The 23,053-nt window shown below is 36.0% G+C and overlaps 1 protein-coding gene across 4 annotated transcripts in view; it reads right to left on the reverse strand.

Annotated features, from left to right (window-relative positions):
* Window positions 1–23,053, reverse strand: part of DYNC2H1 (dynein cytoplasmic 2 heavy chain 1) — a 169,427-nt gene that overhangs the window by 50,757 nt on the left and 95,617 nt on the right. For all 4 annotated transcript variants that reach the window (XM_035327873.1, XM_035327865.1, XM_035327882.1 and 1 more), the window contains exons 80-83: window positions 22,089–22,164; window positions 20,802–21,010; window positions 19,435–19,539; window positions 2,164–2,280 (exon numbers count right to left, since the gene is read on the reverse strand). In XM_035327873.1, the coding sequence (XP_035183764.1) occupies window positions 2,164–2,280; window positions 19,435–19,539; window positions 20,802–21,010; window positions 22,089–22,164 (507 nt within the window). The remainder of the gene's footprint in view (window positions 1–2,163; window positions 2,281–19,434; window positions 19,540–20,801; window positions 21,011–22,088; window positions 22,165–23,053) is intronic.

Genomic DNA, 23,053 nt, shown 5'->3' on the forward strand with positions numbered 1-23,053 from the left:
ATCAACACATACACCTAACTTGGTGTCATCTGCAAACTTACTGAGGGTGCTCTCGATGCCCTCATCCAGATCATCAATGAAGATGTTAAAGAGAACTGGTCCCAGTACCGAGCCCTGGGGGATGCCACTAATGACCGGCCTCCAACTGGATTTGACTCCATTCACCACAGCTCTTCAGGCCTGGCTATCCAGCCAGTTTCTAACCCAACGAAGCATACGCCAGTCCAAGCCATGAGCAGCCAGTTTCTTGAGGAGAATGTTGTGGGAAACGGTGTCAAAAGCCTTACTGAAATCAAGGTAGACCACATCCACAGCCTTTCCCTCATCAACTAAGCGTATCACTTTGTCATAGAAGGAGATCAGGTTCATCAAGCAGGACTTGCCTTTCATACACCCATGCTGACTGAAACAAAGGTTTCCTGCATCCATAGAAGTACTGCACACTAAGCATAAGATTTAATCAATATTTAGCTTTTTTCTGAACTCAAACAGAATATAGTAAGACTGAAAAACAATGTATAACATTTTGTAATCTGTGGTCCTGCACAAATAAACTTACTGTTGTTAGGAACAGGCCACACTAACTAAGCCTTATGTTAACTCTGTGAGGCCCCAGTACTGGCCTTCTAGGCTTGGTATCAACCTGTTAAGAGAGCTTGCTGTTTGACATGGAATTCAGTACAAGGTCTCCTGATATGACATGAAGTTGAAGCGTGGGATAACAGTAAAGGCTATGAAAGTATTGTGCACAGGTTAAGAAGAGTGGTCTGAGATGTACAAACAACTAGCTGATGGTTACCTACTAGTCACTGGGGAAGGGCAATGTTATGATCTGATAAGGCTACTTTTGCTTTAAGACAAGAAGATGCAGTTAAGCAAGAAAGATAAACATCTAAGTGATAAAGTAAGGTACCACCTATAGCTCACCACAGCACTGTGCAGTCTGTAGTCCAGGAACATGGGTAAAAAGACTAAGAGCTGTCCTGAGACTGAAAAATCCTACAAAAGGAGATTGCAGATTTGAGGCCAATGGGCAAGACGTGGTTCAGGTCCAGCTTCCCTTGCCAAGGAACATTAAGGCTTGAGTACCCCCATGCGGTTGACTAAGATCATCAAGGACCATAGCAATCAGCACCAAATATGTGGCTTCAGCTTCCTGGTACTGTATGGTCACAGCTAATTTATGACACGAGTTTTAAAGTATAAGTGCTTTGAATATGTAGTGCTAATGACTAGTAACACCAAGGAACTAATTGTTAGCTATGGGTGCTGTTAATGAGTATTTACGTTGTACAGTTTAAAACTGGTCTCATTTATCAATCTGCCAAATACTACAATCAAAAATATATAATTTTCTGATTGTTTGTGTATACATATACGAAACTGTTTCATCAGAGCTCTTGTAAGGAAGGATTGCAGACTTAAATGTGTAGTTACTAAGGTATAATGGAAAGTGTCACATTGAAATATATTCCTTTTCCTCATAGGATAACAGACCTGGTTAACAACAACCCATTTCAGGAGCAGCAGACTCATCGCAAAGTTATTTAGTAGCAAGAGATTATTTTAACAAAAAGTTGATTTATCATACACTTAGCATGTACTAAAGAAGGATGTGAGCAATTTCAAAATGTAATTGTGAATTTTAAAGTGTAACTTTTTTGTGTCACTTTTTGTATGCAGTTATTTAAGGAAGGGAAATGTTTTTTCTCATCCTAATGCTTTATGTAAAAGATAAGTTTTTAGGTCATGATGTCTCTGGTCACAATGAACCATCAATCTAAAGCTAATATACATATTTCAATATCATAGAATAAATACTTTAATATTTAAAATCATTAAACATTGCTTTGTGAATATCAGAGAAATGAAAAGACTAAGTTCAAAGCTAATATATTACTGTTCTTTTTGTAAACACATACAAGATGCTAGTCATGTCTTGTGCATGTGGTTTCACTTCCATATGAAGGAGAAAGTGATAGGCCACATGTAGACTTTATAATTAAATACATACATGTAACATTATACTTCCCATCTCAAATGCATTTCATTCACCTTTTAACTCCCTGTGTTTCAATATTCAAGATAATTTCTTAAACCTTACTTTTAATGTAGTTGCTGGGGGAAAAAATAGTTGTCTTTTCAAATAAGCTACTTTCCTACCTGATTAAGTTTCTTCCATAGGTTGAGAACAGGAGAAAGTTCAGCTGACCATATTTCTCTGTCAAATTTGCAGCCAGCACTTACTGACCTGCTCAGGATCCGAAGCTGTGAAATGACCTGAGGGATGGGAATACAAAAGCAAATCTTGAAGAAGGATAAACAAAAGTGTACACGAATGCAAACAGCAAATACTCTTAATTTATCTATGGACCACATTTTTCTGCATACTTAATTACTAATCATGATTTATTTGAAACACAAGCAATACCCATATTCAAATACTTACTTGAGACTCACTCATACTAAGTCCAAAAACCTTCCATACTTTTCTTATCACTTTCATTGTCTGTGTTCAACTATAATTTACAAACTAATGAGGTGTATAATTCATTAAAATCCTCTTTTCCACAAAATCTACATAAAAATATATTTTTTTAAAAAGTCAATAAAACAACAGCATGTGTTACTAAACACACAGTACTTATCAGGCATCGAAACACCAAGAGAATTCTCCCATGGATCTCTTTTTTACTTTGCCCAAATTACTTAAATGTATATTTATTCACTTAAAGAAAGAAAGAAAGCAATTAAACGAATAATTGCAAAACTCTCAGGAAGAAGAGAAGTGCCCAGCTCATCAGATTCAACTGCCTTTTCTTGTTAGCACCCCTGATAACTCCACATAAACTGATCATATACATACATATATATTTATACAGAAATAATACTGCATTAAAAATTCTACAATGATAATGCGCCTTAAGCAACATATAAAAATGGTATCTTAGCTATTTTAGATAAAATTTTAGTTAATTTTCAAAGAACATTATTTTTAAGAAATTTTAGAGAAAGATTTATTAATTCGATTCTCTTTTGCTTAACTAATAAAACTTGATAACAAAAAAATCATTAATCTTTCTGAAGAACTGTTAGCCAGAATCAAACACTTGATGCAAAGTTGTTTCTGCTAAGTTTGGACTTATTTTCTATCATTGAAAGATATGCAAGTGTTTGCTTTTGTTTTTTGCCAATAAATTATTTTCATTTTCTTTAGCTGAAGCAAACAGCAGCTTTTTCTTTATTAGCCTTGATAGGGAGTATGAAGCACTATAAGATTACAGTACACTGAACTGTTATTCTAACTTTTGTAACATTTACTATAATTGATAATTTTGTCAAATATCTTACAAGACATAAACCCAAAGATTAATACATAAACTACAAATATATATAAATCTATCTGTAAAATATAAAAACCAATTTTTACAATAGTAAGCTTGAAAAAAAGTGCTTTATCTAAGCTGTAAAACTCTAAATAAACTTTTTCCATTCCTTCCCATTTCTTTTCTCAATTGTAACAGGTATGATGGTAGTATTACTTACTATTAAAGTTGCCATGATAGCTTACTGTTTTCAGTTGACTGTAATATTAATAAAAAAATAATGGGCTGGGCTGCAACTTTGTGTACAGGTGGCTCTTACTGCCTGAATACTTTCTGAAAAATGTAGCTTAGAACAGTCATTCACCTTCAAGAGGTAAAGAAAAACATGTTTTATGGATGTCAAACTACTTTGACCTCATCTTCGAAATGCTCCAACACTCCGAGCTTTTGCTAAGGGACTAAATATGATGGACATTGTTTAGTGTGCCATTTTTTTTTCATCCATGAAACCACATTATGCAAAGAATTAGAGATTTTAAAATAATAACATATATTACTGGATAAGTATGTTGACAAATTGGATTTTAGAACTGCAATAGCATGTAGATTTTATTTTCAAAAAAAGACAGCGAAGTTTCTTACACTGCTGACCAGCCTGTGCTACTTCAAGTCAGCTGAAGCCTGAGAAAAGGTTTCCTCAGTGCTTTCATATCAGTCTCTTTCTGAATGTTATGCAAATGAAAAGAGAAATTGAGTTTTTATAGTGTCAGAGAATAAATCAGTTTGGAAAGGACCTCAAAAGGTCTGTAGTCTAACCTCCTGCTTGAAGCAGGGTGAGTTCTGGGATTGAACCAGAATGCTCATCACTTTATCCAGTCTGATTTTGAAAAATTCCCAGTACAGAGACTGCACAATCTCTCCAGAAGACCTGTTCCACTGCTTTACTGTTCTAACGATGAAAAAGTTTCCCCTAATATCCAAACTGGATCTTTCTCTTTTCAATTTAGGTCCCGTACAAACAAGAGGGTCAAATACTCGGATTGGTACAAACAATGTGCTAAGATTGGGAATGAACTGACAAAAACTAGGAGTGAAACCTATTTCTGTATTAGTATTACAAGGTATATCACAAAAGCCTTCCAGGTTACATGGTATGTTTGCAGTATCTCCATAAGGAACTGTTTCCATCTCCAGGCAAAACAAGTTTTGTCTTTCATGTGGGAGTCATATGAAAGACAAAAATGGGTCTATGATATGGCAGGAGAGAAATGAGTGCACAGGCTGGATAAGTACCTAGTGTGAGGCCTTGACTGAGCTGAAAAAGGGAATGTGAGTATTAATGTGTATTTAGAGATAATAAATTACTTTTGGGTTGTGAGAGGTCACTATGCATAAACATTTAAACTGAACTTAGAGCAGACAAGTGCAAATTCAAATTCACCCCACCTACCTTTAGGAACTTACTAAAAGCATCTAAATTACAAAGATTACCACCTTTGTCTCCCCTACATAATGAACAGACAGATCTTAAGTGGGCTAAACTGTCCTTCAAAAGTCCTTCCTAGTGCATACAGAGGAAGACTAAGTTCCTTACGTAAGTACCTCAGGTAGATGGGATTATGTTGTAGAAATTAGAATGAAGGATTTTATTTCCTGGAAACCTAGCTTCAAACCTCAAGCAGAACTCAGCTCCTCTAACTGTATTATAGTAAGTGAGGCAGTTATCTCAGCTCACTTTATAATCAGCTTCAGATACCTACTCCACAAAAAGATTAATCATACCTTAAAAATGATACTTCTATGACCACAAAGTGACCAGACCCAGATATAGACATCTAGGTCTGTTGATTCACATCCTTTGCACTCTATTTTGGAAAGGTACCAAGCAGTTACACGTGTACTTACAATACTAAGCAATCTGAAAATCTTATCATATTTGTAGAAAACAGGGTACTCAAAATCACAATACTTTTACAATACCTTTCAATGCTTACCTTTGTTATCTCAACATATTCTTTTAATATATTATGCATTCAAAGCTCTTGCATGTTGTTCTAGTGCAGTCCAAATACAATCTAAATGGTTTGAATAAATAATTAAGGGGGGGAGAAATCTACCATAAAGCAGGAGAGCAATACCATGACTGAAAATATGAGATGGATAGAAATAAGTAAGTACAATTAAAAAAATAAAATAAAAGCAATCACAAATAATGGTCTGCTTAAAGAGAGGTGAGATTATTCAGAAAAATGAATCTTTGCAGAAACTGCCTGTTTTAAGTAAGGTAAAGTAATCATAAAACTATTTATATTTAAAAATTCAATAGAGTAATTTATTTGTGAACAGAGCATCTAATAACTATGGACAGTACACAGAAACTATTACTTAATACTTTTGTCCTTAGTGGAAAATTCATACACTGTATTCTTTCTTGCATTGTCAGCATAGGAAAATGTAAATTGCACATATTAGTAAAAGTGGGGTAGTCAAGATTAAAATGTCAATATTTATTGACCCAGTTATTAAAACTAATTGACCAACTCAGATTTTACATCTATTTCACACTTTATGGGTTTCTCTGGATATAGGCTGTTCTAATATTGACCACTGCATTATAGTAAAAGAAAACACATGTAGAGAAATTAAGAGAGAGAATGAACAAAATGGAAAACAATAAAGATAATGAATGAACCCCATATAGCTTCATATGAAATGACTAGAAAGTCACGTCAGAGTTGAAAACAAGTAATAAAAATGTGATTTAAAAATAAAAATGAGGTGATGTCAAGATTTTAACAATTCCTTCTTTGAAGCTTGAAAAAAATAGAATTCCATGAAAACAGAATTCCAACAACACAAAATCTGTTTCTGTTCTTTACTCATGCACAACATGAAGAAAAAGTCTTGGCTTCAGTAATTAACAGCTACTGCAAAACCTGCTACCACAAATTCAATAAATAATAAAAAGCAGGCTTATATCTAACTCTTGTATTTATTTCATAAGCAATTCACCCCCCAAAAATATACAACAAAGTCAAATTTTACATGTGGTTTTATAATTTGCAAAAGACAAATGAATTAAAGCCTAAAACATATTAGAATGGAATTATAGAATGGCTCAGGTCAGAAGGGACCTTGAAGATCATCTAGTTCCAACCCCCCTGCCATGGGCAGGCAGTGTGAAATTCCATGTCAATAAATTAGAAAAAAATAAATTCTAAAATATCATTTCTGAACTTAATACGTTATCAGCTCTAGGAATACAAAGCAGAAAGGATTTGCCAGTCAGATATCTACTTGTTCTGTTTTTTGTTTTTTTTTTTTTTATTTTATTTTTTCCGAGACTATGGAACAGATAAAAACAGTTTTATTCTTGAACAAAAAGCTAACAAACTCTCTGTAAATCTATAGAAAATAGATACTCTACTGCCATCTACCAGTTTTAAAATGATGTAGTCTTAGCAAAGAAACCACTTCCACATTTAAATTCTCTGAATAAAACCTGTTCAAACCTGAGTAAGATCTGTTCAATAACATATTTAGACTTTTATAAGACTTCACAGCTCAAATTAAAATAGGAAGTTATAACAGTCACCTTGATAAATACTGGCAAAGTAATAACTCAGGACAATGTGACTATTTCTTCATGGACCATAGTGTATCAAGGCAGGAGCAGACTCCAGTTTGGTATGCCTTCTGACAAAACTATATGCTTCCATATTGTTCCTTGTAATCTGACTGGGGTTTGAAGTTGTAGAGGTCCCCAAGATACGTTATCACCTGGAGAATATAAATAACTAAAAGGAAGGCTAGAAGAGGTGGATGACCTTAGCTCATTCTATACCCTGAAAAAATTAAGAAATCTGGAAAACTGCAGCCTGTTCTTAGAAAAAAAAAAAAAAAAAAAAAAAAAAAAAAATGTATATACATAGCACAAATATATTCTCATATACACAGTGCCAATTCTGTGGGAATTAAAGTAATGCAGTGATACATTGCAATGACAAAGGGCTGAGTTCTGCACTCGAGCACAGCACTGTGGGTTCCATTCCATTATCAGGCACAGCACGTCTTTTATGCAGTACCACTTGTATATATAAAATACTCCCCCTATTTTAAAAATTCTAGTTAAGTACTCATATTGCTCAATTACAGGGTAATAATAAATACAGTTTGGAATTACTCATCAATTTCTGCTAGAGCCTATTAGTCATATATTTGTGATGTGGGATGCCTTTAATAAATGTCAATAATTATATGCTCTGCACAGTTGATACAAAAATTATATAACACAAAATTATTTTAAGAAAACAGCTTTATGTTCATCCTGACATCAATAGCAATAACATAATAAGTTCAGAATAATTTCAATTACATGCTCTGCAGTAATTACACCCATATTACTTTATGTACCATGATTAGAATTATGGGGGTGTAGTAGATAAAAAGTTAAGTACTAATGCTCTCAAACCCTCTAAAGATCCAGAGTTTGAAAAGGAAAACGTAGTCTGCTGATGAACAGACAAGAAGCTACAGCTATCGTTATATTACAATTGCATCTTGAAAAATAACCACAACCCACAGCCCCGCTACTCTGTATAGTAAAAACACTGCAGTTGTATGTATAACTTAGTACTGGGTGGATGTATTCACCTTAACCAGGTGTATAACCTCAAGCATGACCTAGAAGTCTCAGAGTTCCAGGTGGCCTCGTATGCCCTCCACTAACCATGTTGTCTCTGTTGCTATCATTTGTAAGGTAAATACCAGCACTGAATCTGTGCTACCATCATGAAATTGACTGCAATTTTAGGAAGATAGCAACAAGTTATAATATAAGCCACAAGGTTTATAAGGAATGGTAGGACAAGGTATAGGATCAGCCAGTGACTTGCTGAAAATGAGAGCAGGTCAGAAACAAAGTTGAAAAAAAAAAAAAAAGAACTAAAGGATAAAATGCTGTTTTCCTGAAGTCAGTGAGATTATTGCAATTACACTTAATGAGACAAGATACACTTCATGTTTCCTGACCCTGGTTCATACTTGCTTGTCTTACTTGATTGCTTTTGCACTGTTTTCCATTATTAGTTTACCATTCATTTTAACACCACAAGTATTCTCTGTAAAATAAAAAATAGCTCTAACAAAAGGTTATACAGTTTTTCAACAAAAATTCTAATTTTCAAGCACAGGCTGAATAGCAACAGTAATTATTTTAAATGAGTATTATATTTTGCAGTTATCCTGAGTTGCTATTTGTTTTGGGTTTACATGGCAAGATTTTGGCAAGGGGCGGCCTCTGTGAGCAATGCCCAGCAGCTGCCCCAGGTCAGATCAGAGCCTGCTCCAGACGGCTCCAAATGGGACCCACTGCTGGCCAGTGCTGAGCCATGGGCGATGCTGGTTGGGCCTCTGGGAGAGCAGATTGAAGGAAGGGAAAATCTGCTGTGCTACAGCAGCTGGGAGAGAGGGGTGAGAGCTGAGAGAGAAGCAGCCCTGCAGCCCCCAAGGGCAGTGCAGCAGGAGGGCAGGAGGTGCTCCAGGCACACAGCACAAGTTCCCCTGCGGCCCGTGGAGAGGCCCCTGGTGGAGCAGGCTGTCCCCCTGCAGCCCATGGGTCCCCCATGGAGCAGATCTCCACGCTGCAGCCCGTGGAGGAGCCCCCGGGGGAGCAGGTGGATGTGGCCTGGAGGAGGCTGCGGCCCATGGAGAGCCCTGCAGGAGCAGGCCCGGGGCCGGAGCTGCAGCCCGTGGAGAGGAGCCCACGCAGGAGCAGGGGTCTGGGGGGAGCTGCCGCCTGTGGGGGACCCGTGCTGGAGCAGTTTGCTCCTGGGGGATGGACTCCGTGGGACGGAGCCTGGAGTCCCTGGACTTGTCAGCACTAGGGTAAAGGTTGGACTAGATGATCTTAGAGATCTTTTTGAACCTGAATGATTCTATGAATCTGTGAAGATGTCCCTGTCCTTATTTCAGTCTACAACTTCTTTTGGTCATATTTTTTCCCCTTGTCCTTTCAAGAAGAGGGAGTGAAAGAGTGGTGCTGAGCTACCTACCGCTGGTAAACCACCAGACTACTCCTAGAGACTTCTAATGGATCTTGTTAAATTGTTTCTTTTTAAGCAATCTCTTCTACAATGCATTCAGTGTGAGGTCTCTATGATTGTATAACTGCTCTGGAGTACACAGTTAGGCAAGACGCTTTTTCGCCAGAATTTGTGAACTTGACTTTGTTCAGATACCGTAATTTACTTAAGTCATTCTGATGTAATATGTGAATGCTATTTTGGTATGTTGAGTTTCTTCTAGAACAAGCTCTTAAGTTTTCAAGTGATTCAGCTGCCACTCATGCTAAGTATGAAATGTCATGGTATGAATGTATGAAAATAAGTGTGAAATACAGAATAGGTCGTTTCTACGCACTTTTAAATACTCTCTATAACAATGTGCGTTCTACTACAGTACAAATCTAAATTGATATTTATGGCAGTGATTGGCAAGATGAGATTTTTACTGAGTATGGGAAATAAAACACAAGCTTTATATTATGTCAAAGAACCACATCAACAATTCTTTTATGGGAATCATATCTTAAAAGCTCGAATAAAATTCAGAGGAGACCGGCCAACGTATTCGATTTTAACTTGAATTAAGAGTTACCTTTCATTCAGAGAAGCCCTTTTATTACTATCATTTGTAAATGTGTATCTTTACATTTCAAAAGTGAAAAAGCTGCTTATTGTACTATATTCATTATGACAACATTAAAGGAAATTTCTAAAGCTCTAGTTAACAGACAACTTTGCAAATACAGACACCAATTATTTACTTTTTTATATATGTTAATGATGGGCATAAGGTAAACTGCAGAGTTAAGATTTTGGACTTTAAGAAAGCTGACACCAGTCTATTCAAGAAACTGCTAGCAAGATCACCTGGGAAGTAAACATAAGGGAAAAGTAAAATCAGAGACAGCCTACTGGACAACACATGACTTTCAGCTGATTAAAAAGAAAGAAAATGCAGGGTTTTCTGAGCAAGCCTCAGAACAAACCATCTCAATGTGCAGAAAGACCTGGATTTTCACAAGTCTTAAATGATTCTTGGGAGCATCTCACTGGAATAAAATTCTAAAAAGGGAATAGACAAGAACAAAAATCAAGGACAGACAAAGCGGGAAGATAAAAGTACTGCTACAGCACTTTAGGATGAAATAAGAAAAAACAAAACGTGTCTGTGACTAGCAAGTAACTTTAACGGTAAGGTGTGTTTCAAGACATATGCAAAAATTCAAGGAAAACATTGGGCTTTTCTTGAATGGAAGAGACCATAAGTGAGGGAAAGTACATAAAAGCCTGAAGTATTCAATGGCCTCCTTGCATGGAAAGAAATGGGTAGCAAGTACTGGAAGAGAAACAATACTTGGGAATCATGAATGTATTCAAACTGATGGAATCTAGATGAGATTCATCTATGGCTGCTGGTCAAAGTGATGGAAAGGCTGCACATGAAAAATCATGGTAATCAGGGAAAATCCTTACTCGTGGTAAGAGAGATAACATGTCCAACTCAAGAAATTGGAAGGAAGATTCATGGAACAAAGCTTATTTCGCCTCCTCTCTGTCCCTTGAGAGATCAAGGAGCACATCAATGTCGAGTCTACTTCCAAACACCAGGGGGAAAAAGAAGAGAATAAGGAACAGTCAAACATGACTTTACCAAGAGCATAGAATGCTTGATCAACTGAAATGCCTTTTGTAATGGAAGTGACTGACTACATGAATGAGGGAAGACTGAGGGATAACACTAATAAAGCTGCTGACATCCTCTCCTACAGCATTCCTATTTGGATGCTGAGGAAGCACAGGCTTGAAGCATGATCTCAAAGAATGGACTGGGTTGAAAACTGGCTGGAATGCTGGAATCAAGGGTTGGCATCTAGCTTGCAGCTAGCGAGAAGGAGATGTGCAGGCTGATACTTGAGACCACATTGTTCAATTTCTCCATGAACAACCTGGATGATGGCATACAGTGCATGTTCAACAAGTCAGTGGATTACACTAAATTAGCAGGAGTGCATAATACAATAAATGCAGGGCTTTCAAATAATGGATCTTTGGATGCCATCCTTCAAAAAATGGAAGGCTGGACAAGCAAAAATCTTGTCCAGTTCAACAGGTAGAATTTTGTACCTAGAGTGGAACAATGCCATCCATCAATACAGTCTGTGAAGTGATTGGCAAAGCAGGAACCCTCCTGGAAAAGACTTGGTAGTTGTGCAGATACAAGGCAGAGGGTATTCTCTGCATACAAGCAACGCAAACTGCACAGTGGGTTTTACTAGGAAGTGTGTAACCAGCTGATCAAGGGAGGATATTGTCCTTTTCTTCTCATACAGGCAACATGAGAAAACCATTGTTCAGTTTGAGATCCCTCATTAAAGAAGTATGTTAAAAATCTGGAAATAGCCTATAGCAGAACTACCAAAATAGTCAAGATCTTACTGCTTGTGAACTTGGAGAATCTGAGGGGCCTGTTTATTCTGGCAAAGAGGATGCTAATTTATAACATGATAGTTGCCTAAAACTATTTGCAGGGAAACTGCAAAGCCTGTAGATAAAACCTCTTCTTACTAGTTTCAGACTATATAAAAAAGGATAATGGCTATAAGCTGTGGCTTGGGAGGTTCAAACAGAACACGAAGTGTTCACAATCTGTGAAGTGTAGCACTGGCACAGGCTGCCCAGAATGGTCATGGAAGCTCCTTCCTTGGAGGTCCTCTGAGATGTGGCTAGACAAAGCCATGGCCAGTGTTGGCAACAATTCCACTGAGAGGAGGTTGGACTACATAAACTCCAGAGGTCCCTTCTAACCAAATTTCTATGATTACATGATCTAAAAAACTTTCTATCCCAGACTCCAACCTTTCATGCCATTTGATATTGGCATATATGGCTTTCCCTGTTTCTCATGCGTTAATTTTAAATTAAAGTGCCATTTACATTTTGAAATAAAGTTTTAGAAAAAATGTGTCAATCTCAATCTTCACTCTAGAAAAGTTCCTGACAGTGGACAAGTATCAGGTCAGTCTCAGAGGCACATTCTCTTTCAACAATGTGAATGATGGCCTTGCCTAAGGATGCCACTATTAGTTGAGTGAACCAGTCACTTGGTTTTGTAGTTTGTCCTGGCCTGAGCTGGGATAGAAGTTTATTTTTCCTCCTAGTTGCTGGTATGGTGCTGTGTTTTGGATTTAGGACAAAAATAATGCTTACAACACACCAATGTTTTAGTTGGTGCAGAGTAATGCTCACACAGAGGACTTCTTTTTCTTGTGCTGCCCTGCCAGCGAGGTATCTGGTGGTGCACAAGAAGCTAGATGAAGACAGAACCAAGACAACTGACCCAAACTGGCCATAGGGATATTCGTATTAGGAGCGGATGCAGCATCCCATGGGTCACAATACCTGGTCGCACAGCTGGGATGTTTCCAGCAGGCTTGCTTAACCTAATAATTAACTAGGTTTGTCAGGCAGCAACAACCAAAGTCCAAAGAGAAGTGGATGTGTAGAAAGCCAGAAGAAAGCACTCAGAGTATAACATGATGGGAGAGGAATTCCTTTAGATACATCAAATGTAAATTTGTCTCTTTTGTTAAGAATACACAAAAGCACATTAAAATTACAGGAATTGTTCAACTCTTTTTAATGGTGTCTTCATGAATAACAAATGGATTCATGAAGACATTCTGAGGTTATTTAGATGGGACTTTACGGCGGAATCAATAATTACCAAAGGAGCTGAGATAAGTATCTCTGATTAGAAGAAAAAGAAGTATCTCAAGGAACCATCCTTCTGCAAACACTTTCAAATAATAAATATAATGGAGTAGTTAACTGGGAGCAGTGAAAGTGATTCCCATCACTCACTCTGAAACAAAACAGGTAAGACAAATACACAGCTGGGCTTGAGAGAAATGCATCTGGGGAAATTAGATTATTTTATATTCTCTACCTTACCACAGAAAATACTCGTCAGATTTGGACGCTATGTAAGAGTACAATATTTTTCTGAAACTGGTCGTTGAAGCAAGTAGCTATCACAAAATCATTGGCTAGGTTCAAAGCCCATAAAATGAAGAAAGACAAAAAATAGCAGGTGAAAGACTTCCAGCAATGTCAGTTTAAGTAAATCAGAACCCAATTATTTGAAGTTTTAAATATTCACAGCTCAACATTTTTAATTGGTATATAAAATATTAAATTAAATAATTTTATAGTATTTCATTGCAAGGTTGGCAAGAAACTAGTCTCTGAACTCTTCAACAATTTGAAGCTCAAAAGATTGTTTAATTTTATAAAGACCTTAAGCACTTTAAAGAACTTTAAGAAGTCAATTATGCATGTACAGCCCTCCCACCCGCACTCAACAATGATCCTAAAAATTGAACTGCAAAGCCACTGACCTGTCCTTCACTTGCCATTTCTGAGATGGCAAACACAGAAGATTCAAGATGCTGTACTAGTACATGGAGAGACTGTATTTATTCTTTTTTCCTTGTATGATATGTGTAAGAAAATTTGTCCACGAAAGTATGTTCTTCAACCTCATTGAGACCTATCTCATGAGATATGGTGGATATGAAATATTGGTGGATGACCCAATCGGCTGCAGCTGCAGCCCAGAAAGCCAACCATGTCTTGGGCTGCATCAAAAGAAGCGTGGCCAGCAGGCTGAGGGAGGGGATTCTCCCCCTCTACTCCACCACCATGAGACATCACCTAGAGTACTGCGTCCAGCTCTGGGGCCCCCAACATATGAACAGCATGGTCCTGTTGGCAAGAGTCCAGAGGAGGGCCACAAGGACAATCAGAGGGCTGGAGCACCTTCTCCTATGAAGAAAGTCTGAGAGAGTTGGAGTTATTTAACCTAAAGAAGGCTCTGAGGAGACCTTATAGCAGTCTTCCAGTACTTAAAGGGAGGCTTAAAGGGAGGGACTCTTTATCAGGGTTTGTTGTGACAGGACAAGGGGTAGCAGCTTTAAAGTAAAAGAGGGTAGGTTTAGATAAGATACTAGGAAGAAATTCTTCACTATGAGTGTGGTGAGGCACTGGCACAGATTGCCCAGAGAAGCTGTGGATGCCCCATCCCTGGAAGTGTTCAAGGTCAGGTTGGACTGGGGCTTTGAGCAACCTGGTCTGTCTGGTGGGAGGTATCCTTGCCCATGACAGGGGGCTGGAACTAGGTTATCTGTAAGGTCCCTTCATATCCAAAGCATTCTATGGTTCTATGACAAAGCCTAACTTCTTTCTGTGAAGCATTATGAATCTACACACATAAAAGAATGGTGAACTCCTGATACAGAGATATTATTATAATTATTATATACAGTATTCTATGAAAAAAATAATAGTAAACTAAATGCTAGCTGTGTTGATTATTATTGGCAGTCATATCTGAGGAGTTTTGGATAACCTGCTGGCTACTGAACATGCCTTTTGGACAAAATGATTTACTATATTATTGAAGAGTATTTCAATTAACCATTCAGCTGACCATATATAGCTAGCATTTGACTGGATTTGATGGACTCACACAACACTAACAGAAGACTTTTTCCTAAGAGTGCCTGTAATGAGTAAAGTCTGCTGGGCAAAGAAGGGAAGGAGACAGAACAATGTCTCTGCATTTTCATTTCATCTGCCAACGGTGTTTAGTGGCGATAATTCACAGTAGTTGGCCAGTTATGCCAGTTATAAAAAGGAGAAATGTAGTCCCAAAATAAGAGACTACAATGGAGTCAAGAGTCAGCTACGTAAGAAGGTGACTAAAGAAAGATCCTAATTATAGGCCCTTCTCATCCACAGGAAACTAAGCAAACCTTCACATAGTTTAATGGACTGCTGTAATCATTAGTTATAGGTTAGACTGGGAGATTAAACCATCTGAATACAGGCCAATACACAGGCAAAAATACAGTGTTTATCAGAACACAAGAAAGGAGCGTGACAGTAACCTAGTGGTAACTACTCTTGGTGAGCATGAAGGAACTGGAGTTGCAGCTGTGCATGAAGTCTCTGCCTGGAACAAACAGACAGGATGAGCTACAATGACTCTTGTAGCTGCATTGTCAGTTGAGCTGTTTTCTATTTTGACTGCATTGTTCTGCAGGGAAAACATCGCAAGAGACGGGAGATTACTCGCAGTTATATCTAACCTATGGGATGCTGTGTCTTGTAACAGTATGCAAGGCAGAACCAAAGAGACACAGTGAACTCTAGAAATCCAGCCACTATAAATTAACCTAGCTCTACCTACAGAAAGCAATTAAGCACAAAATCTAGAAAAACATTTTAAGTCATGTTGCTGAAAAGATCATATATATACTTAAGTCAAATATTTTCTAAAAAGAAAATGGCTCCTACCAGGAGACATGCAGCATTAATATGCTCCGAATTGCACCACAGAACATTGTAAGACATAATTTCTAACAATTCAATTAGTAATGAGCAATATTAAAATAAGACAGCTAGTGTTATTCTGGTCTTAAGTTAGAATTGAAGTTTCTTGTTGGAAAAAAAAGAAACAAAAGCTATGAATATATTCAATAATTGTGTTAATAATTGTTTTATATTGCTGAAAAAAGTCCATTTCTTTTTAGTGCTATGGTTTAGGCTTAGCCAAACACTAGCAGTGCAGTAGAAGTATACGGAAGAGATATCTGCATAACTGCAAAATGCTGCAATGTGCTGCAGCAAATTTTTGCTACAGCAGAAAAATGGGATGCTGTAGCAATACAAGCTATCATTCATATGCACGAAAAATAAATAATATTCATAGAAAGTCTATGGACAAATGTACATTTCTGTTATCTAAGTTCTGTCTTGTGTAGTGAAAAAATGATAAAAAGAAATTAGATTTCTTATCAAAGAATTGCATTAGTACAACTTCACAGATAGTAACATATATCAGTGTTATGTATTTTAATATTTATTTTGAAAGATTTTGAAACAATACAAGACTGCTAAATGCAATTGACTTAAAATCAGTGTGTATCTGAATAGTCTCAGAGGTTTAAAGTAAAGTAGAAGTTTAAAGTAATCACTCAGATGAGGAAAGTCACAATTGCTGTCAGTTGGTTTAAACAAATGACTTCAAAGTATATATGTTTAAAGAAAACTACTTTCTACAATCCCCAGCTCAGTGGCATAGACAGTACAACTCCATGCATCTCCACATAAGGAAGAAGATGTTAGTAAAAATACAGACTGAGATATGATAATGTCTTGTAGATGAGAACCCATACGGGATAGTAGATATAAATTATAAGAGAATACACCACATATTTAGCACAGATTCTGTGAAGCACTGGACACAGAAGGTATTAAATTCAGTCTTTCTGGTGTTAGTGACATGGCGACTGTTTGAGCTGATGCCAGTTTGTTTCTCACTTCTGTATTCATTCAGCTTTTCTCTGCTTTGGCTTGCTGACCAAAAACCAACCACCAACCAACTAGCTTTTAAAAGGCAATCATCCAATTTTAGATTGTGTGCCATGGCATCACCTATGGACCTAGGACTATCAAACTGCCAGAAATGGAATGGGGGTACAATGATAGTTTTATAGAAAGTCAGTTTATAAAAAATATCTCCCAGATTTGTTATTAAATTGCATAAGGCTTAAAGAAATACATCAAACTATTATTGGAAAGATGAGAAAATCTCTCATTTTATCTACATCACTTAACTACATCAACAGTCTCAATTTTCAAGATTACAATCCAGATTATATAAATTATAATCCATGCTACAACAGAACAGTTCAGTGAGTGCAAATTTGGATGTAAGGGAGAAGTTTGCCTTCTATTTCCCTTCACACAGTAACTCTGAATCTATTCTGATTTTGTGGAGGTTTACTAAGGATTTATTTTCAAATACTAGCATTTTTAACAACTGAGAATTTTAATAAATTATGTAAGCATAGTTGCAATGTATAAAAAAAAAAATCAGTCTATAGCATATCTCACAGTATTCACAGTTGATGTTTATGTAAATGTTTTTAAGAAGCTTTTAAAACAAAATCTATTCACTGTTAAATACAAAAGAAGAAATATTTAGAACAGTTAGTCAGTTTTTAAATTTGACAGCATTTTTGCTACCACATTGTCTCCTGTAGTGAAGATTACCAACTACCTCATTTTCAAGACAGTGCATTAGAATCTAGGAGAGCAGCTACATCAAGAAACTTTCTTGATGCTCTAAGTAAATATTTAATATTTGTCCACTTTGTAGTGATGCAGCAAAAAAATAGATACTGTAACTGGTTTTGTGTATAAAAGAACCTTTCAACTCACTCTTGTCAAGGGCTTGTCAATAGCAGCAGTTCTTGGATTCAGTGTGTTTAGAAGGAAGGGGTAAAAAAAAAAATGTTCTTAATTTAATAAGCAGTTGAATAACCAGTACATTTTTTTTTTTTTTTTTTAAGAGAGGCAAATGTTTTAAATTCCATAAATTCAGTGCTTCCACTACATAGCATAGGCACTCTGAAATTGCATCTAAAGGCTTAGGATGCAAAGGTATCAAGAGAAAAACTCAAACGTTTTGTTATTATGGAAGTGATATTGAATAAGCCTCTCAGGATCGAAACAATGCTAGCATAGGTATAGAATAATCCAAGATATAAAGAAAATATTTTCACGTGTTTTCAAATCACTAAAAACCACTGTTTTTTGTGGTCTGTTTTCCATCTGGTATGAATGCATTTTTCTAACTGAACAAATGTTAAATACGGTTTGAAAGAACACAGATATTTGAAATGGGTATTACACAATATAGTATTTTGAAGTCATAGCCTTTTCTATCAGATAAAGACAAAGCACAGAGGTACATTGAGACTCTGTGCAAGTTTTGGCTTTGTTAACAGCGTAGGAGTCCTTGAGCTCAATGTATTATCCTATGCACTCAGATTGTACTGATATATATCTTTGTGCAGCTTTATAGTACCATGTCCTAATAGTAAAACAAATCATTTGAAAACACAGCTTTCCATGAACACATTTAAACAAATTTACCAGAGATATATTTGGTATTCACGAAATGCAATACTCAAAGGCAAGATCTATTTACGTATTTTACAGTTCAAAGGTCTCATACCAATTTTAAGCAAATGTGAGCAAACATTTTTTTTTATATATAACAAAGTAACTTTAAATCTTTAAATAATAGCATTGTACTTCCAATTAATTTAATCTTTTTTATTTCCCTATAACATTTCCCTATAAAATGCAACATGCTAGGGCTATGCAGGAAATTAAAGTGAGTCTTGATATAGAGACCAGGTCACTTCACAGCTCTGACAGTAAGATTCACAATTCAATCATTTTTCAGTGTTACCTGACATAATTAATTTACCAGTCAAATAAAAATACTCTAATCACTAAAGATTTGTACTGTTTAACTGCACTTATGCAGTAATTGTGTGCTCTCATCCAGATTTTTTTCAGCAGAAAAGCAATGAAAATAAAAATTATAGAATAAAAAAATCAAGCTTTGTCTCAAAGTGCAAAACGTTTTCCATATTGGAGCTGAATACTACTGGAATTTACAGCATACCTGAATAAGCAACGGATGGACAACGTTAATTTGATCTGCCTATAAGTATTGGCTATCTTCAACTCAGACTGAGGTACAGTCACTTCTTAGTCAAACTCCTCCCAAGACTAAAGGCCTTAGTGGCTCAATCCAGCTGCTACACATACTGCCATTCGAGTCTCTTTATGTTGTCCAAGAAAATGGTATGGATAGGCAGATTAAACATAGGACCTGTAGAAGATCCATGCTCTACTGAATTATGGTACCCTAGTAGTGGGAATCAGATGCTTGAACACTAGCTATTACTGCCATTTTGGCCTTGACTTCCCACTGCTGGTACAAGAAAATGCATTCCCTTGGGTCCTGTATCATACCTGGGAGCTCCAACTGCATGTCTTAAATACATAATCCCTCCATTTAGTCTTTCTTACGGAAATCCACGTTTATGAACAGGTGATTGTATTCTTTAGCTTACATGAGAGGCAGAAAAAAATCAGAGGTAGATGAAAAACAATTTTACCTGGGAACTGATCATACGTTGTGATGAACGTGCAATATTAGCAGGCAGGCCAAAAAAATCTGGTTTATCATCTTCTGGAAGGCTTTCAATAATATTACGATAATCCTACATTTGAAAAAAAAAAAAAAAAAGAATAAACATAACTGAGGATACCGTTTTATTTTTCATTTAATGAAATTCACAGTGTATGCTAACGATAATTTTGTTAAGTGCTGCTTGACACAAAGATTAAAATGGATGTAACACAGGTGTGGGAGTGTGGTCATAGTGGTCAACAAGCCCCATGGTTGGTGATAACATCAGACTCTTAATGATGAGGCCATCAGGAATGTAAAGAGTTTAGAGGGAACAAGCAGGGGTGTTTCAGGAGACTCCTTGCCGTCTCGGGTTGCTTGTTCTCCAGCTGTTAAGGCATGGAAGTTGCTGGGGGTTTGCTGGTTGCTGGGCAAAGTTGTTGACCAATGAATAGTTAGTGGACAAGGACTGCTGTGGGGCGAATGGTATAAGAAGGGAGCCTGTCCTCAATATGGAGGTTTACAGAGATAATGAAGTTACGTCACCAATAAAGTAGCAGCAGTTACTGATCCTAAAAGAACCCTGGTGTCCATGTAGTCATTACGCCACACACAGTTATCTTGGATATTTTTTTTAACTTATTAAAGAGGTAGTTTTTTAAAAAGTGTTTCTTTTTCTAAAAGAGCAACAAGAATTTAAGCAATTAAAAACCAATTAAGAGAAAGATTAATGACAATATAAAACAGAAAAAAAGATTGCAGCATTTCGAATTTGAATAGCCTATAAAAATATTTAAATATTTAAATATTCTATTTAAATCTCTGTGAAGATATTATCACTCATACAAAGTGAAATAATTTGACCTCCAGAATACTGCACAAGAATTTATTTTTATCTCCAAATAAAATGTCATGCATTCTCCACAGCATGACAACAAATTATGTCAGAATGTTGATATATTTTGTAAATAAGGAGATATATTAATATATTTTCCTGTTTCATCCAGAAGTTGTAAGAATGTCTAGCAGTCTGTACAAGTTATATAAAAAGTTATATAAATTTATATAATAAATTTACTGAGGTCCTTTGTCTTAAGATGATCCAATTTCTTTTATTTAGTTCTTCTTAGCTATGCTGCTTTGCACCATAGTCCAATCAGGTATCATAAAAAAAGTCTGATTGAACAGACTGGCAGAATAGTTCTGACAACTTAAGAACTACTGTTCTTTTCAAAAGAACTCTCAGATAAGTGGGGATATTCCTTATATCTCTGGCCTTCTTTGCAAATACAATGGTTCTTGAAAACAACTTACTTCAATGTATATATAAGATAACACAAGATGTATACATACCAAAATACTGCAGGAATTTGGTAAAGAGATTGAATGTGGGAAACTAATCTTCTTGCCTCTAGCATTTAAACTGCCAATGACTCTTGAATTGAAAAGCTGCTCCAAGTAGGACCGAAGAACCCTCATATCAAAGTAGTTGTCTATACGGCCTCCATAAATTGCATTTTCAAACAAACCGTGCACAAATTCCCACTGAAAACCTTTGGAACCTATAAATATTTTGATATTAGTTTTGTATCAATTGGCATCCTTATATATACTTCTTCCTGTCATTGTAGTTATTCAGTGGAAAAAAAAAGTACAAAAACATGTAACAATTCATTTCTAATTGTTCTTCATCTCTATTGCCAAATAATAAAAGTTGCAGAAGCTTCACTGAGTTTGTAAATATTTGTCGTTGATATCACATTTGCTATGTTTCAAAACATATTAGAAATATTACATAAGTCTTACAGTGTTTTTTCTTATAATGTACAACACAACAAATGATAAACAGCACACAATAAAGAAATTGGATATATTCATTTCAGAGACGATGCTATTAAAGTTTTAATTATGTGCTCCTTTGTTGTAAGTAAGAATAATATATTTCCCTCATAGGTAACAATATCTTCTCAGCAATAGCTAATGATTAGATTAATTATTATCATTGATAGTTAATGATTCAAACTCTTTATAACATTGTACGTTTCAAGTCTGTGTAACGAAGGTCCAATTCCAGAAGTACTAATTATCCATTTAAGTCAAAGATCATAAACAGTCTCTAAATATTAGTTCCTAACTTTTTTGAAATTATATAAAAATTAAATATTAATCATTAACTGTAATGAAGAATTACGAAGCTACTTAACAGATCAATGACTTGGGTTCCAATAAACAATGAATTTCAGTACGAAGGAGCTCGTACTCACTCAATCCACACTCATTCATTGGATGGAGGAGCTCATACTGGGAAGGGATGGAGACAGATGACTTCATCTAGGCATTTCTGTATTTCCTACTTATTCCTCTGCACTTGGAAAGTTAAGTGAATAGTTCTGGGTGTCGTGTGTTTATATTTTTGAAACGGTCCACACATGTTCCAGTGAAGATTCAAATGCAAAATCTAAATACTTTCAAAGTAGCCTTTAAGCAGAACAACACCACTCCAAACAAAACAATCACTTGAAAAAGCCAATTTATAAAAATTACTGTGAATTTTTTTCTATTATAAAAAATTCTAAATGAGAGACATTCTGAAAGTTTAGGCTAGAAAGGTGAGAAAACTTTTCTTAATAAGTGACTCACCCTCAAAGAGTCCATCAATAATGTCAAAACCAGCACGGAGATCAGATAAAGAAAATTCATAAAACTTGGTCCAACCCTGCCATTTAAAAAGAAATATTAAGAATTCAGCTAGTCAAACAATGATGATCATAAAGTAAAACGCAAATATTATGTGGTTTCTGAATATTTTATAATGCTTAGTGCTAAGTGAAAAAAAGAGAGAAACCAGGTCTTATAAAGTGCATCTTTATAAACTTTATGTGAAGATATTAAAAAAGAGTAAGATAATGCTACTAGCTCATTTGATTTTAAATAGTTACCCAAACTAGAATCCATGGAGAATAAGGAATGTAAACTTAGGATTCTTTTCTTTCCTAACAGTACTTAATGCAGTTCAAACCTGCTGACAGCTTTATCTAGATCACTCACTGAATTATGGCTTTATTTTATTTCTGAAGACTTCATTTTATTTCACTTTCATTTAGATTTTTAATAAAGAGGTCTGATTCCTCAAATACAGTCTACGTTATACTTTAATCATCTTACTCCATATTTCACATCACTTCTCTACTGACAGAAAAAATCATAAGGAGAAAAACAATTACTGCTACTATTACCACCAGAATGCTGACCACTGCAGGCATATTTTGATCACTGTCGGTTCATACTTCTTTCAGTTCTTGGTGGCATTATTCTTTATATAGCATTAATGTGTACAGCGTAATTCTCACAAAAGTCTTGCAGTGTGAATGGATAAGTACACATAAATATCGGTATATAACAAAGAACTTAGGAAGTCCAGATCTCAAAGGCATCTCCTGTTGCTGTACCTTCTTATGGTTGTACTTTTGCATATAGATAATATCTTAAGAACGGGTGTGTATGACTCGTAGAAAGGTTCTAATGCATCAGGTAACACACACATATGCAGTGAGATGAAGACAGTCTCAGGTCAAGACTGCAGCTGCACCACAAATCACAATTTA

Source organism: Oxyura jamaicensis, chromosome 1 (assembly GCF_011077185.1).
Source record: "Oxyura jamaicensis isolate SHBP4307 breed ruddy duck chromosome 1, BPBGC_Ojam_1.0, whole genome shotgun sequence".
Classification (NCBI taxonomy): Eukaryota; Metazoa; Chordata; class Aves; order Anseriformes; family Anatidae; genus Oxyura; species Oxyura jamaicensis.